Source organism: Lacerta agilis, chromosome 5 (assembly GCF_009819535.1).
Source record: "Lacerta agilis isolate rLacAgi1 chromosome 5, rLacAgi1.pri, whole genome shotgun sequence".
NCBI lineage: Eukaryota > Metazoa > Chordata > Lepidosauria > Squamata > Lacertidae > Lacerta > Lacerta agilis.
In genome coordinates, this window is record NC_046316.1 from 69,980,895 (window position 1) to 69,999,463 (window position 18,569).

The window sequence follows — 18,569 nt, forward strand, 5'->3', positions numbered from 1 at the left end:
TGAATTGGGCCTGGGGAAAAACTGGCAAACCATCACAGCTGTTTTAAAATGAAGTTATGAGAGTTCTAAATGGAAGCCCAGAGAGCAATCCAGCTGCTGAGTTTTGTTAAGGCTTTTAAGAACAGTTTATTAAGACTTTCTGTGTCAAGGAAAAACATTTTCTAGCTGCTGCATAGTGTACCAATTTAAGTCTCCAAGTTGCATTCAAGGGCCTCCCCAAGCCATTGCAATAATTGGTTCTGAAAAAGACGGGAGTATGGAATGCCGTTGCCAAGTAATCTGTGACCAAAAAAAGGCAGTAGTTGGTGAAGCACTCATAGATGGAAACCGATACTCCAATCCTCCAATGACAATGTTGTTTGTTGTTTGTTGTTGTTGTTGTTGTTGTTGTTGTTGTTGTTATCAGTGCTTTTTGAGGCAATATGTGCTGGTACACCATACTGCCACCTCCTCCCCCCCCATTCCTGTATTACAGATTCACACGACCCTCTTACAATTGCCAAATGCCTTCCAGGAAGGTGCCTGATGATCATAAAAAAGGTTGTGCCAGAGCAGAGGTGCTTTGCTGCAACCCTTTTATGATTATCAGGCAAGCTTCTGGAAGATGCTTTGCCAAACTGCCTCTGGGAGACTGTGCCTAACACCATGGGAAATGGTGGAGGTGGTAGGCAAAGGTGCAGGGGGGGAGTGAGTGAATGGGTGGGCAAGCGGCAGCGGTAGGATGGTGGTGGGGTGCGTGTGAGCAGGCAAAGGGGTGGGGGGATGGGAGGTCATGGTGAGTACAGGCACCGTTCCCCCTAGAAATAAAGCACTGACTATTATAGCCATCATGGTTTGTAGCCATTGATAGCCTTTTCCTGCATAAATTTGACCAGTTCTGTTTTAAGGCCATCCAGATTGGCAGCCATCACTGCCTCCTGTGGGAATGAGTTGCATAGTTTAACCATATGACACTGGTGTATCTGTCCTGAATCCTCCAATATCCAGCTTTATTGAATGCCCAAGAATTCTAGTATTATGAGAGGAGCTTTAAGGCCTCCTAGCCCCAGTGCTTTTTTCTGGGGGTACGCATACCCCTAAACTGTTGTGATATCAGTACAAGCCGAGCTGCAAGAAGCGAGGCACCTGACTTAAGAGTCATGTTTCACACTGTGGGAAATCCAACAATCATTCCACACATGTGATGTCATTGTAATCCTGTTGTATTCCTTACTTTCTGTTTTGCATCGGAGATGCAAGATGCTTTAATAGACAGCTCTGAAATAATGAGCTTGCTACGCAGAGACATTCTGCTTTATCTACAATAAAGTAGGTTTTAGCCAAAAGGCTTGTGTGTGTTGTTTTCAAGCTGGGAGCAACCGCATATTACATTGTGCCCCTGGACTCCAGAAGCCAGAGGGCACAGAAGCTTCGTCCGCCTTGGGGGTCAGTCTCTCAACTTGCCCCCGCGGGAAGTTTTTCATCTTGTGAATCTAAGTTTGGCCTCATTGAGGGGCAGTATTTCAATATGAGTAGTAAAATGAGAGCACTCATAAACATTTTTTAAGAAAAAAAGCACTGCCTAGCCCCATCCTAACCAACATGTGATTTTTGTGCAACAGCTGTATGCATGTAGAATAGGATATCTGTGCAAAGACTGGTCCATGGGTGGAGGGTAGGGGTGGAGCTGGTAGCTGTAATCCCATTTCCACTCCCAACCCCACTGCATTGATTTTTTTTAAACAAGAATGAAATTAAACTGTAGAAACCAAACTGAAATTGCAACAGTTGTTTTCATCATAGACCAATACTTGTTTTCATAGACCAAAGTGTGTCTTCACTTGGAGATCTGCATGGGAGGGCAATCCTCACCAATGCCTGCTCCTGCAGGATCGCTGTGGGGCTTCAGAGCCCTCTGTCCATGAAGGCTCTCTGGTAACATATTTTTTTAACTTCCCATTGAAGGGCACTGGATTCAGCTGGCTAGCCTGTGTGCAGAGATCTTTCCTTATATCTTGTGATTGCAGAACTTGATTATAATTTCTCTTGATCATTCTTTGCTCCAGGAAGTGAGAGTAGGAGATCTGAGGGTCCATTCAATATCCATATCAGTCAGCTGTAGCTCAAGGCTCCGTTCTGCTATCCAGCCCCTCTTAGAACTCGGTCACGTTTGTGCCCTCTATCTCCTTCAAGACCTTTCACATGCAGGCTCAATCCGCACACATTTATTTCTCAAATCCTTCTGCCATCGATCGGTTAAAAGAGATAGTATAAAACCTGCATCTACTACTACTGCTGCTGCTTCATTTATTTTGGAAGATACTTCATCTAAATATTTTCTAAGTGGAGGCAGAGGATACAGTTACCTACTCCATTTCCATTTCTTTCTTTAAAGAAGGAAAATCTCCCTGTCTCTATGGGTTTGGCCCCATAATCCTCAGCATGCCTTCTTTTTCTTCCAGGCCCATATCATCATTGTGCATCAACATTCATTTTTAGCCTTCTGTTGTTGTTGTTGGTTTTTTGTTTCTTGTTTATAAAAAAGGAACATTCTTGCATCAGATTGCAGCAAGGCTGGTATTAGGGTGGTTTTTTTTTTTTAAAGGGTTGGAATTAAGCCATCATGTTAGGTTCCTGTGCACAATCTGTGCTGAATTAGATCTTCCAATCATTGTTCCCCTGTGAGCATATGAAGTCTGCTTTGAACATTACAATGATGTAAACGAACAGCAACGCAAGGCACTTGAGGCATTGGTGTGATGCCTGAAGCTGTTCTTAGTGGCCATTTTGGTGTCTGCTTTCATGATTTGGTTGCACGTGAGAGGAAATTAGCTGGGCGATTTCCCCCCCCCCCTGGTTTTTTATTTTGAGTCACAGGCTGTTTGAGACAGAATAAGAAGAGTACTAGCATATTCCTTTTGACGCTAGCTTAGGAGCAGTGCCCTCTTTCTCAAGCAAGAGGGAATGCTTCTTCTTAGATGGTATCTCTGCTGCAGTGAGGTTCCAGGTTTTTGAACTCACCGGGCTCTTTATTTGTGGAACCTTAGACTGCATCATGTAAAAGCAAAGCAAATGACCTCTTCCCACCCCCAGCTACTGCTGCAGATTTATGCAGATTAAATCAATTAAAACACACTTTTCATCATTCCTCGCTTCTTTAATTAGGAAATTCTTAATTGTGAAGTTTATAACCAGTGGTATTCCTACTCCTACTCAGAGTAGATGCATTGAAATTGATGGAAATGATTAGCTTGGGTAAATTAATGTTAATGGGTCTACTCTGAATACAACTTAGTTGAACGCTGCACAACTTTAAGGTTTCATGTTGGGTTTTGCTGTCTAAATGTACTGATTTAGGGTAGCTGCTCCTTCAATATACATTGTATAATCCATGTTTTGTGTTGATAGGGACTATTGCCCCATGCCTAATGCTGCTGTCTTCCTTTTCCCCACTGAACAGGCAGTGACCATTTTGTGCATCTCCAACTGATGTGCAACCGCCGACATGCAGGTCCTTTTGGACCCAGAAGGGGGCAGAACAGGGATGGAACAGAGGGCAGGGTGGAACAGGGTGGGGCAGACTTTTGTGCACTCTGCTAATGCATTTTTTTTGGGAGGGAGGAACGGAACCCCCATGCCAAATGGTCACTGCCTGTATTTATTGTTAATGTGCTGCCAAGTCTTCCTGTGGCTGTTGTGAAGTGTGTGTGTGTATATTTGTTACCTTCTATTTCTTCACCTTCATATCATCTTTCTAAATGTTCATACAGTTGTCTGAAACGTATTTGGGATGAAATTAGAGTCCCAGTGAAATCACCAGAAGCTTTATAAAGTATCATAGGTATTCTTCATAACTCTTGCCCCAGAAAATAACTCACATTTTGCAGTAAGGAGAGAAGGGAAAGGGGTTTTGGCTAGTAAACTGCTTTGTCCTAAGGTGAACCTCTATTGAGCTAATATTGTTTAGATAGGAACAGATAATAAGCATGGTGGAATGCTGTTTGTACTTATGAACCAGCAGTGTATTTGCTATACCTGACCCCACGTATTTACAAAATTGCATCGACAAATTCCTTTTGAACTGCACACCGTGCAGTTACAGTCCAAATCATTGTGGCTGGTGGTCCACCATTGCAATGAGAGCAAACTACCAAATAAACAACTGTTCATCAATAATATCAACATTGTAACATTTCAAATTCATTCCAAACCAGACACAATCACAAAAAACAACACAATGTCAATCAATATTTTTTATCTAAATGCAGTGCATAAGATGGAGTGAGACCTCCTAATATCTGCTCAGAGTTCGACAAATAATACCGTTTACATTGTTAATGGCATGCTTATTTCATAATCCATTGGTAGCCATGCGCCTTTTAGACAGAACTTTATAACTGAGATATATTTAAACCCAGAGAACAAAAACATTTTTAACAGAAATATACTATAATTATTGGTATTAATTGGTATTAGAATGCTAGGTTTCTATGAACCTGTGTAAATTCTTTTAACATGCCCACAGTGTTCAATTACTTTGTTGTTTGTAAATTACTTTGTTGTTTGCCACATCCTACCTTCCTTTGTTATTTTTAACAGAGACATACAACAGAAACAAGTTGAGATATTATCCATCTTCTTCCTTCCTTTTGCCAATAAATACCTAACTGACAAATACTTCTATAGCAACCAATATTACTTCTACATAAATATTAAAAATTCACAGATTCTTCTAAATAGGAAAAAAATTGTATTGGGTTGTATCCACATTCATGAGAGTATAAGTTCATTCTCACAACTGTTGAATTCCCTAAACCACCTCCTGAAGGTTAGGGGATCTTAAGAAAAGACCTGGAACATGGTGTGAGGGTTAGCAACTTACAGCTTGCAGAATTCTTTGGGTGAAGCCATTACTATTTAAAGGGGCATAATAGTGCTTTAAATGTATGGAGTTAATGTGGCCATAGACTGCACACACAGTATAGCTTTAATGCATATTCTAAGCATTTTCCCTCAAAGAATTCTGGGCACTGTAGTTTATCCCTCACAGAGTTCCTTTTCTCAGCAACTCAGTGCCCAGAATTCCTTGACGGGCCAAATGGTTATACATGATCCTGCTTTTCAATACTGTTTACACCTGCAAACATTTGGGGGCTTCATTTCCAATCAGTGCATGTCCGATAACTCCCTGTAACTTTTTATTCACCGTTGTCCTGCTTTTGTTGCACTAGAGTGCAATAGGTGGCCACAGTCAAATAACACTGGGGCAACATCTCAGAACAATTACTAAAATGGTCTGCCACCATCAACACACTATTAGCATGTCAATGGCATCCAGCTTGAATACCCTCTGGGAAAAGCACCTGTACGGAGGGGCCTATAACGATGGCCTCCATTTGTAACCATATAAAGGTAAAGGGACCCCTGACTGTCAGGTCCAGTCATGTCCGACTCTGGGGTTGCGGTGCTCATCTCGCGTTACTGGCGGAGGGAGCCAGCGTACAACTTCCAGGTCATGTGGCCGGCATGACCAAGCCGCTTCTGGTGAACCAGATCAGTGCATGGAAACATCGTTTACCTTCCTGACAGAGCAGTCCTTATTTATCTGCTTGCACTTTGACGTGCTTTTGAACTGCTAGGTTGGCAGGAGCAGGGACCAAGCAATGGGAGCTCACCCCGTCATGGGGATTCGAACCACCGACCTTCTGATCAGCAAGCCCTAGGCTCTGTGGTTTAACCCACAGCGCCACCCGCGTCCCTGTAACCATATAGGGAAGCTTTAATTCAAACGAACTAAGTTTATAATCAACATTTTCACTTTACAAAAGATCCAAGCATTTGCACTTACTGTGTGAGAACTATAGCCACAGCATCATTTAGGACACTTTCACCAAAGAGGAGGGTGTAGAGATCTGTATCAACATGAAGCTCATGGAAAATAGCCAGGACTGTCACTAGAAGGAGTAACAAAAAGAACTTGTCATGTTCAGAGATCTGCCATATCCAATGTCTCTCATCCGGGCAAATCTCAGGTTAGGTTTTACCCTTAGGCTGCAAACCTAACCCCACTTACCTGTAAGTATGTCCTACTGAATAGGACTTGGTTAGGATTTTGTTGTTTCTCAATCTGCTTCTGCTGTTACATTATTAAGCTGCTATATAGTTTTTGCAGTCATCCAAAGATGGGTATCTGTATCTATATTGTTTCATGCACCAGAGGAACATAGATTTTCCCATCAGGAATCCATTGGAAAAATTACTAATGATTTGTAGTATTGGAAAAAATAGACAGTATCTCATTGCATTTGTTTCACTGCTGCTGTGGTACATTACTGTGCAATTGACTATAAGGGCAATCCTAATAGTCACTAGGATGAGCAACCTCGGATGCAGTGGATCTTCAACTGAGCTGGGGTGTTAAGTCGCCAACCCCAGCTCAGCCAAATATACGCTGTCATAAATTGCTCATCCCAAAGCCCAAGCTGTTGTAAGCCCCACCCTCCACCCCTCCTGGGGCATCAGTCGTTTGGAATTCTTTGCTCTGCAGACACCTTTCTCTTGTGCATATGCTTTTTGGAGTGAAAGGATGGTCCTTTTTAAAGAGGGATGCTCCTTTGAGACCCAATCTATACTATATTTAAAACTGTATTGTACCACTTTAAATAGAGAATCCTGTCAGTTGTTAATGGTGCTGAGAGTTGTTAGGAGACCCTTATTCCCCTCACAAAGTTGTTTAACTATCAATTCCCCTTCCCAGAAAACTCTGGGAACTGTAGCTCTGTCAGGAGGAATAGGACTGTCCTAACGACTCTCAGCATCCTTAACAAACTAGAGTTCCCAGGATTCTTTGGGGAAAGTGGTATGATAGTGCAGGTTTAAACTGCAGTAACTGGATATGCATTGGAACCGGAAAGTGGGGGGGGGGGTGCAAAAGCTGAGTATGTGCCCATTTTTTTCAATCCCCCAGGAGAAGGAGTGTGCTTTAAACGCAGTGGCACAAATCTGTAGTGGAATCAATGGGAATTACAACCGAGTTGAGCGATAAACCTGCAATTTAAAAAGTACACAGCCCCAAAGCAGCTGGCATATTCTCTTAGAGCCTCTTGTTTCCTTCCCACTTTTCATTGGCCAAGAGAAGAGAAGCTTCCCTTCTAAACCAACCATGTTGAAAAACCCTTATGCTAAAAATAACTGTTCCTGTTGTAATTATAGATTCCTGGCACTGCTAATCAGCCATCCTACTCAAGGCTTAGTTCAAGAAAAAAAACCCAAACCCATCAATAAGGCATTTTAATTACCAAGCTATTTCCTCCCTCCCTACAACTTACAAAATATTTTCCAGCTGTTTTGCGTGGCTTGGGGGGGAGGACGACGACAGGGCAACCCACATCAGCCATACAGCTGTAACCATAGAAACTCCAAACAGAAAAGAGCATTCTGATTATCAGCCTAAATGAAGGTAAGTGAGTTCACGTAGCTTTGAAACAGTTCTGCTTCAGCAAACCTTTATTGAGGCAAATGTTTTCCAAAGCCTTAAATGTCAAAGTGGAGGGGGGGGAGGTACAAGTATGCAAAGTAATTTCCAATTAGAATGTCAATACCTCAAGAACGCTGATATTAAGTGCTGAATTAGTTCGGCCTTTTCAAGGTTGTCTCTCTTTAGGATGTAGGTGGGAGAATAGAGTTTCAATGTTTCCCACATTCAAGGAAAGTCCCCTGCACATAGCAAAATTAGTATGTCAGGGTAGGGAGAAAGGCTAGCCGGAGCCTTTCTCCCTGAAACAAAGCTTCAGAAAGTTTTAACATGGTGGAAGATTCCCTTTTGCAGCCCATCATCCACATTTTGAAACTGTACAGATCAGGGGTTGTATTGGACTAAGTTGTACTCAAAGCAGACCCACAGCAACCCACAGGTTTAAGTTAGCCTATTGAAGATGCTGTGTGGTATTTCTGAATCTGTACTGAAAATTTCTAGAGAAGTCACTTGTCCTTCTCCCTTTCCCGTTCCTAATGCATTGTGAGGAGAGCTTTGCTGGGGATTGAGCTCCTGGTGATTGCTCAGGTGATGGTACAAGTCTCTTAGCACTTCTGCTTTTCCTGATTCCCTTTTCCATACAACAGTCTCTAAGACAGGTGTGGAGAAACTGTGGACATTCTGATGCTGCTGGAGTCGAACTTCCATAAACCTCAATCAGTGTGGCTAATGGTCAGAGATGATGGAAGTTGTAGTTCAACAACATCAGGCAGGCCACATTGCTCTAAGCCAGGGGTGAGGAAGCTGCAGTCTGTAAGCTGAATTAGGCCCACTAGGCTTCGCATTGGGCCTGCAAGACCATTTCAGGCAAGCCACACCTATCTGCCCAACACCAACACATGACATCAGCCATGTGACAGGTAAGGGCAGGGCTTGGCAGAAAGTAGGGGTAGCAGGCACCAAGGCTCTTCACAAATCCCAGGGCAAGGTGGTGCTTTGAGAGGGACTTCTGAAGGTGGCACCCAAAGCTCCTCTCAATGTTTTTTTTGTCCTGTGCTTTGAATTCGGCTCCTGAAGATCATTGGGTTTTCAAAGCACCATGAAAATAGGACTTTGAAAGGGTTTTTTGGAGAACCCTGGGGGCAAAAAGAAAGGCCACTTGGTGTCATTGCGGCCCACCCCACTGAAAGAGCCTTGATACAATTAATATGCATGATTGAATTAATATTGATGAAACACTGCAAAAAAGCGAGGTCCCCGTGTGCATTGACAATGTAGAAGGTGAAGGGAATGAAATTCAAAGAAGGAACTGAAACCTGTGGCAGATCTGAGGATGCTGCAGTTCATGAATTAATGTGACATGCTTGCCCGATTATCCAATGTTTGAAAGAAATGGAATGCATAACATGGTGATCCTACATAACAATTAAGGCAACAGAATGGGTGAACTCTGACCTCTTTTAAGGGATGCATCTTCTTCCCCATGGTATTTAACATCTATGTGAAGCTGTTGGGAGCCACCAACAGAGGAATTAGGCAAATAAGTCTTCAGTACACTGAAGACACTCAGCTCTGTCCCCGTCTTGCCTTTCCATCAGAATCAGGTGAAGCTGATTATTTGCCTAAACTCTTAAGGGTGAGTACAGGGAGGAGGAGAAAACCATCTTTAACAGATCTATATATGGCATTTGGCGCTTATGTGATCAATCAATCTGCGATTGCATCAACCTGCCTCTTGTATCTAGTACTGACTTATGTCTGAGCTGCTCGTGCATTATTGGGTTTTGTTTTTTTACTGCATAAAAAATAGATGTATATTATACTTACAAAAGAGTAAAGCTCCATGCTGCAGCATAATTTTGTACTAATACAAATACATTTTATGCATAATATATATACTATATAATTATATAGAAATAATTTTTATATATGTCTGTGGGTTAAACCACAGAGCCTAGGGCTTGCTGATCAGAAGGTCGGTGGTTTGAATCCCCGTGATGGGGTGAGCTCCCGTTGCTCTGTCCCAGCTCCTGCCCACCTAGCAGTTTGAAAGCACGTCAAAGTGCAAGTAGATAAATAGGTACCGCTCCGGCGGGAAGGTAAACGGTGTTTCCGTGTGCTGCTCTGGATCACCAGAAGCGGCTTAGTCATGCTGGCCACATGACCCAGAAGCTGTACGCCGGCTCCCTTGGCCAGTAACGCAAGATGAGCGCCGCAACCCCAGAGTCGGACACGACTGGACCTAACAGCCAGGGGTCCCTTTACCTATACAGTTATGTGCATTTTTGTATATGCTGATTACTTTTGGAAACCTGGAGTGCATCTATGCATGCATGCATGCATGAGATAATAGTTCATATTTTTGTTCATATTTTTAGCAGAACCAGAGGGAGTTCTGAGCAGAGCAGGGATTGGGAAAAAGGCTGTGTGAATAAGCTCAACACTGATATTTTCACAAAATCCGAGCAACACTTGGAAGGATAAGATTGAAACGCTTCTCTTATAGCCACGTTTGAGACACATATTGGTGCCATTTGTTATGTAGTGGAGTTTCTCTATTAAGTATATAAACAAAGGAGCTGTTAGGGGGGGAAGGTTTATTGCTCAGCAATGAATATTCTATGCTGAATATCCTACTCCATAGCAAGATTTTAAAAAATTGAAAATAAAAATATCTCTTGTATTTGGAAATTCTAGGAAGGAGACATGAACCTAAAATAAATAAATTGCTCACCGTTTCCTTATATATGTTGGAAGCCCCACCCAGAATGGCTGGGGCAACCCAGCCAGATAAGGCAGGGTACAACAACAACAGACATTTCAAAAATACGCAAAGGCAGTATTGTGAATGCACATTTCACTATGGAAACCAAACTGGTTACAAATAGCACTCAACCAAAATTACAGTTATTTTGTCAGTGTAACCACAGAAAATGTAACTTACCTGGATGTAAGTCTCAACTCAAAGGGGCTTACTTCTGAGTAGACATGTATAGGATTGCACTGTGAAGCACTTAAAATTGCACCTATATCAGCATTAATTATCCAGCTCCACTCAAACATTTCCAGCTGATTTATTAAGTTCCTTGGTAATAAGTAAGAAAAGATGGGCTTTCTAGACCCATTTGTTTACTTTTAAAACAAATGTGGCTATTGATTTGAACCCTAAAATAGCTTTCTTATTGCTTATCATTACATTAAAACAAGTACAGTGGTGCCCCACTAGACGAAAACAATTCGTTCTACGAGTGTCTTCGTAGAGCGAATTTTTCGTCTAGCGAAGCGGCAATGCAGCACGGAGGTTTTCGCGCCGAATTTTTTTTTTTTTTTTTGTCTTGCGAGGCAGCCCCATTGACTTTTTCGTCTTGCGGGGCAGCCTTCCGCTAGCGAATGCCATTCGTCTAGCGAGTTTTTCGTCTAGCGAGGCATTCGTCTAGCGGGGCACCACTGTACATATGTGACAATGGGGAACAGATAACTAAAACTCCTGGAAAACCTAATTTGTATTCACTTTGGATCATTCTGAAGAATTATTAAATTTTCTTATTCAACTGAACAGGAAACCATAGTGGAATACTATCAGACAACAACATTGCTAATGAGAGACTGACAGTGTGATCTTACACATGCCTTCTCAGAAGGAAGCCTCATTGAGTTCAATAAGCATGTATTGAATTGCAACCCAAAATTGAAATTCTATGTGCCCATAACTTGAGAAGGATCCTACAGATATCAATGGGACTTATTTCAGACTTGATATGTATAAAGCCAGGCTGGAAAGATCAGGGCCTGTTAATATGATTTGATGCAGACATATGGCGAAGTGGTGATGTAATTTGTATTGCAGCATGACCAAGGACCAATTTTTCAATGAGTGCTGATTTTTTTAATCACATCACCCCTGAGACTTTTCATAATTGGCTAGAGTGGTGTGGAAAATCATGGTTAAAAGGATGGTGGTTTTTTCATCATAGTTAGCAAGAGATTATCAAGTTCTACCCCCAAAAAATGTGTATCACATTTATTTATAAAGATTATTATATACTGCTTGCCATAAAAAGTATATTGAAGTGGCTTACAGCAATAAGACATAAAACATTGCTCTGAGCCCCTTACAACAACAAACCTGTATAATAAAACAATATAAAAACCATTAGTTGTATGCCTCCCATGATGTATTGTTCTGCATTTTCGTTAACACATTGGTCTCTTACTGGTTGTTACACATATTTGTATTATTATATTATATTGAATTAGATTACATTGTGAAATCTTTCACTGCACTTCAGTCTTGCCATTACTGTATCATTCATGTTATTTCTTGGTCCTTGACTGGGTTATTTTGCCTTTGTTATAGAGGGAATTGTAGTCCAACAAATGGTTTTCCATCTTGGATATAAGGTTTCTGTGGCTGAAAGCTGAATGTTTGTAGCAAATTTTACATAATAGATGACAGCACAGCAGCCCTAATCCACCCATGATGTATCTTAGACCTCTGGCATTAAGAGGTGGCATGGAAAGGAACCACACTGCAGTCTTAACTATAAAATCAATTTTGTACTTGTCTGAACATATGCATTTTGAGAAGAAGACTAAATATACAGATGTGTTTGTCTCTCTCAGCCATGCCTCCCATGTACAAAAAGGACATGTCAAACGTTTCATTGAATCCAGTGGGATTTGTGTGCCGTTTCAAAGACTCTCTTCCTGATCCAGCACTCATAATCTCTTCATAGGACTGTAGAGCAGGCTGCGGTCTTAGGAACAGAAAATGATGTGCAATAATATTACAGAACCACGTCATTCAGATCCCTGAGTGAATGTCAGAGTAGAGCTGCAACCACATCTTGCCTAAAGCAAAATATGGAATAAGTTGGGCATCTCCAGCTTTGATGGGACATCTTTGGGAATATTTACTTTGGGAAATACACTGTTTCTTGGGGGCTTTGTATGCTAACCTGAGAAACCACAAGCAGATCAGTGTTCATGGCTGTGGGGTGGGGTGAATGGTTTTGAATTAGGAAGACGGAAACCTCAGTTCAAATCCTGGAGCAAATATGAGACCCACTGGTTCCGCCATTCTTATCTTTCTTTAGGTGAAACGTCCATGTGTTTTATCAATCTATGAATGGGGCTGTGCTGACTAACCCCACCCTTGGTGTCACACACTCTAACTAGCCTCAGACTACTCAGGGTGGGACTAGGCAGCACAACCCAATTCATAGATTGATATAACATGAAATCCAAAAGATTTAAAACAATTGGTACAAAAATACAGCACATAATTTTTTTATCCACTAACCTATCAATAAGGACAGGTTTTATACACATCACTAAAAGTTGAATACCACCATAAGAGATAGCTTAATTACCAAATACCCCCCCCCAAAAGGTCTTAGCCTGACACCTCAAAATTGATAATGAGGGTGCCAGGCATGTTGCCCTGGGGAGAGCATTCTATAGACAGGTGACCACCACTATGAAGGCTCATTCTTATGTGGCCTATTGGAAAACGCCCTGGAGTGCCCCTGCAGCCCCCGAAGTCCGAGCGTCCTCTGGTATGCGCAGCTCTGGAAAAGGCATTTCCCTTCTTCTCCAGTGCGCTTCTGCGACATATATCAAATGATATATGCACACTAATCTTCTAGCTTAACACAGCAAGAAGCATGAGACATCGTAGAGCTAATCTACATATTTATTTACACACTATGTGCAGACAAAGGAATTATGGCGTCCTCTCTCTCCAGCTCCGAGCGAAAAGAAAAAACAGGAACAAGTAAAAGTACAGTACAATAGTACATACACTGGAAGAGATAAGACTGTCTTCCATCCCCACACTCTTCCCAGACAGGCATGTGATTTACACCAATCTCATCTCCAGCATCGAAGGTGTGAAATACTAACACCCACCCTTAGCACCTCCCTCAGGTGGGGCACCTGGAGAAGACCCTCTGATGAAGACTGCAGGGTTTGGGCCAGTTCATATGGGGAGAGGGAGCGAGAAGTTTATCTGAAAAGTGCTTTCCCCCATGCCTAATCTGTGTGAGGATAAAATGGGAGAACCTATTGTACATTCTGCCACTCTGTATTCTCTGGATTAATGTATATGAGTTTAAAACATTAATATTTTTCATTAAGCAGGCAAAAAATATACACAAAATAATGTATATTTACCTGGATCTGTAGCAGACATTAAAGAACCAAATAATAAACAGTCAGTGAAGTGAAAGTCTCCTTTCTTCAGCTGGCCAAGTTGGACCATGGCCTGTACGAAGCCATACATTATCAACCTGCAGGATTGGATGATAAAAATAAATAAATAAGACTATTCAGAACCATTATGGAACCCTATTTTCTTTTCACAACTTTTGAAGTGCTTTCTTGTTTAAACTGCTAGGATGTACATTCCCAAATGTCTTTTTAATGTGTGTTGTTATAGCAGTGCAGAGCATAAATTGCTGCTGTCTGTAAATCTAGTTCTGTTTTAGGCCTGAAATATTGTATCACGATTTTCTAGACATTTGAGGAACAGCCCCCACCCCCAAACCCTACCTTTACACTGAATATTAGCAATTTATTCACTTTGTGACAGATGACAATATATTTAGCCATTCATTTTACAGAAGTAATCTGAAGAAGAGATTATCAAAACCAGTCTGTCAGATATTGTAGAACCTTCGCACAAACTAGTGTGAGAGGAGATTTGTGCTGACTAGTTCTGACAATTCTAAAGGGATCGCTTTTGCAGCTTTCATTATTTCATTGCTACTTATTTATTAAATAAATGTTACAAGTACAGGCTATATTAAAATGCTCAAGCTTGAAGCTGAAAACAAGATGGATATTAATACTTGTGAGAACAATCAATCAAAAAGTCAGGTTTGCAAACATGGAGCATCAATCTTGCTAACTTTCTGTTTGAGAGAGAGGATAAGTCATTGGACTGTGTATTTAACTGTAACAGAAAAACCCTACAATTAGGTTATTTGATTGGCATGGCAGTTAAACATTTTGCACATATTGAGAACCTGACAAGTGTTACTCTTTTTGCAAACTGGAAAGTTGATGTCAATTGCCCCAGTATCTATGTGTCTCATTCTGCCTGGCTACGCAGTCAAATATGCATAAAACTAAGACCTGTCTAGGTGTCAGCACACATCACAGCTGAGGTCCATTGCAAGTGATGTAAGAATCCTTTAATTAATTTTTAAAGGTTTTGGCTCTGAGGAAACACATGTAGGATAACACAACTAGAGCTGCTACCATCTATGTTACCTCAATGCCTCTCAGCCCCAATGCTGTACCATATGTCAGGACTAGGGATGGGCAAATCTGCCATTTCCCCCTTTCTAATATTTCCATTCCTACGTTTAGTTCTCCACATTTCCACATCAGCCTAGGTTTGTTTTTTTTAAGTCCTCATGAAAATTCACCAGCATTTTATTACAAATGTCTCCTACAGTTCACATATTTGCATGAAATTTTGCCCAATATGCACATTTGCAAAGCATTCACCCCATATAATGTGATTTTATGTTATTTTTTTATAAATATATGCTTTTGCATGCACACTTTATCCTAGGAAATGCATTTTTACCATTATCTACACATTACTTGACTGCAAAACTGCACTGCAAAATTCAGAGAAGTGTGAATTTCAAAGGATGACAGTGTGTTTCAGTTCTTTCACTGTTTTGTGAAGTGAAATTTTGGTAGATACACTTTTAAATGTAAAGTGAAATAAATTTCTCCTCCCCCAGTCCTAGTCAGGATCCAGAAATATTTTGAGGAAAAATGATGATGGTGCTAATGCAGCTGCTTAACTTGGAGTTTCTCTTGTCAGCTGGCAATATGCCACCACTCATTTTCACAGTTGTCCACTGTGATCACCCATCCCCACTGCAGGCTGCTCACTGATCTACCCCTTAGCAACCTTACTTTGAGAGGGCACCAGGGTTGTGCTGCCTGCTCTCCCCCCCCCTATTTTTTTGCTCAGGGCCTCCTCAGACCTGTCACCAGCCCTGAAATATGGAGAAGTTTTTTGACTATCAGTACTTTATCTTCATAGCTAAAGTATGCTGACAGCAATCAGTACAAGGTGCAGAGGGGATGAAAGTGTTTTTGGGGAAGCAAATCTGCACAGAGAGAAAATGGAAACATATCTACTTGCCTATGTTTGAAAGCAGGCAGAAGCCTGTGAAAAGTTTGTGCGAAACCGAAGTTAGGAGCTGAATCCTTGCAGCTGGAGGCCATAATTGTACCTAATGGAAGCTGCCGTCCTTTTGAAGCCACACACAAAAATTAATTAGAAGGCTCTGTTTAAACGAAGCTCTGTTCTACGTACAACAAACCACATTGCATGTTTCCTATCCAGACACCTAAATCTATTTATCGATTGTATGTCGAGGCGAGGTATTCTCCTTTGTTAAATAGTCTCTTCTTGCTGTAATCTTTTGGAACACATTAATGAGTGCAGATTGTATTGAAGTAAAGTTTTAAGCACACAGTTCTTTCTGTGTCACATATTGCTATGGTAATGACTGAAATTTTAATGTACATCTCACTCACCCAATCTGTTTTCTAATCCAGTATCGAATTCTCCTGTCCTAATATGTCGTCAGGGATCTTTCTATGCCTAGACATGATTATGTTGTAGCCTAAGGCTTCTTGATGGCTGCGATAGACTGAAAACATGTAATCAAACATAATGAAGAGTTAACTGGGCTTCTATTTGTTTGTTTGTTTGTAGCCACATTACAGAGCAAATGTAATGCAGTGAAAATGAGGGACTATAGGGATGGTTTGTTCAATTCATTCTGTATATTAAGGCACAAAAGCTTTACTGTATCAGATTCATGGCCCACCCAGCCTTGGTTTAATTACCCCAGAATCTGTTATAACTGCTCAGCCTTGGAATACTTGAAGTAATAATTTAGAACAAATGCCTTTGCAAATTTGATGAGTACCTGTAATATCTGCAGCGGCAAACTTTCTAAATCATGCAAACAAGAGGCTGAAGTGCATGCCAGATCTTAGTCTAGCTGGCCACAGATTTTGGGTTTGACATGGATTGAGGGACATTTTACGCAAAGGCAGGGAATGTGGTCAAAACCAGGCTGTGCAGCTCATCTAGCCAATCTGGTATTGGCGGTCCATCATTATGTTTCCTTCTTTTGGCCCTCAGATCCCATGTGCCTGACTCAATACATGGTGCTGGCTAGATTGAGTCAGGCACATGGGATCTGAGGGCCAAAAGAAGGAAACATAATGATGGACAGCCAATACCAGATTGGCTAGATGAGCTGCAGCACAATGGGAATAAGGCAGGGGCCAGGGGAGAGCAGTTTTGTGCTGTTACCTCAACAAGTTGCTTAGCTACCAGCCCAGAAGGAAATGGTTTGTACAGCTTGGCACCTTCCCCATTGTACTGCAAGGTCAGCTGATCAGCATCAGCTGCAGAGTCAGCTAACACTATTCAGGACAGCACTGCAACCTGATCTGTCTGTTGGATCAAGGGCTCAGAGAGCTGGTGGCATAGCAGTCAAGTTTCTGAACACTGGGTACTGGGTGCCCCAGTTCAAGAGCCCCCCTGTTGCCTTATATTGTGCAGTGAATACATTTTCATTTGAACTGGGAAACTCTTACTTGTATCCCAGAACAATGTCTGTAGCTCTAGCCATTGGTAGAATGTTTCCCATAACATCTTGCTATCTTTATAATGCTTTTCATGAAGGCCAATGGCTCGGTCCCTGGAATCAGGCACGTGGGATCTGAATCAGTATATAATCAGTATATAATAATCAGATGATGGGCAAGACATCTCTTAGAAGGCCACTATGATGGAGGCAGTGAGAGATTTTATTTCTTGGCTCCATGCTCACTACAAATGGTGACAGCAGTCACGAAATTAAAAGACACCTGCTGACAAACCTAGACAGCATCTTAAAAGGCAGAGACATCACCTTGCTGACAAAGGTCCATATAGTTAAAGCTATGGTTTTCCCCATAGTGATGTATAGAAGTGAGAGCTGGACCATAAAGAAGGCTGATTGCCGAAGAATTGATGCTTTTGAATTATGGCGCTGGAGGAGACTCTTGAGAGTCCCATGGACTGCAAGAAGATCAAACCTATCCATTCTGAAGGAAATCGGCCCTGAGTGCTCACTGGAAGGACAGATCCTGAAGCTGAGGCTCCAATACTTTGGCCACCTCATGAGAAGAGAAGACTCCCTGGAAAAGACCCTGATGTTGGGAAAGATGGAGGGCACAAGGAGAAGGGGATGGCAGAGGATGAGATGGTTGGACAGTGTTCTCAAAGATATCAATATGTTTTTTTTTAAATGAGAATTTATTAAAATTTTCTATTAACAAAATACACAAAATACATACACTAAACAAACAACACCAAATAGACACAAACAAAAACAATAAATCCTTGTCTTAATCTTCTTTGCAATCTTAATCATAAGACTTCCTCACGTCCTCTCTTCTGCGTTCATTTCTAGTCTTCTTTAGTAACTCCATAACTTTGTAAAATCTACTTTCTTACATCTAAACATCATTAAACCATCATAATCCATTTAACATAACCCACAAATCCTATTTTTAAAATCTATTTCCAATATTAAATTTTTCTTATTATCAAATATACCTTCAAATTACACCTCACTACCTCATATATCCTCTCTTGACTTAACTTCTTTAAACTGTTGCCAGTATTTCCACTGAATCCAATTGTTATGTAAAAAAAACACATATAAATCAAAACCAAAATATTACTTCCATTCTCAAAAACCTAATTTTCCTCCGAGGTCTGGGTGCCGTGGTCAGCCTTTCCTGTCCCAATAAATTCCCCCTTACCCCACCCCTCTCCTGTCCATCTTCCTCCCCTTAGCCTTGCCCTTCCCCCCATGGTCTCCCCCCAAACAGTTCACCCATTCCTTCAAATGTTGTTTTCTTTTCTCCAGAATGCAGCAGTCTTCATAACAGCTAGTTGTAATGGGTTCACACACTATCTCTTCTCCAGTCTCTTCTCGCTGTACATTCCATGGATGTTGTTGTTCAATAGCATGTGGCCTCTCACCCCAGATGCTGTCCTTGCTTTTCAAAACAACAA

At 41.4% G+C, this 18,569-nt stretch overlaps 1 protein-coding gene across 1 annotated transcript in view; it reads right to left on the bottom strand.

The window, feature by feature from the left end:
* SLC9A9 (solute carrier family 9 member A9) overlaps positions 1-18,569 on the bottom strand; it is a 216,589-nt gene that overhangs the window by 146,620 nt on the left and 51,400 nt on the right. Inside the window, exons 5-6 of the mRNA XM_033148180.1 lie at positions 13,628-13,743; positions 5,828-5,933 (exon numbers count right to left, since the gene is read on the bottom strand). Coding sequence (XP_033004071.1) covers positions 5,828-5,933; positions 13,628-13,743 — 222 coding nt within the window. The remainder of the gene's footprint in view (positions 1-5,827; positions 5,934-13,627; positions 13,744-18,569) is intronic.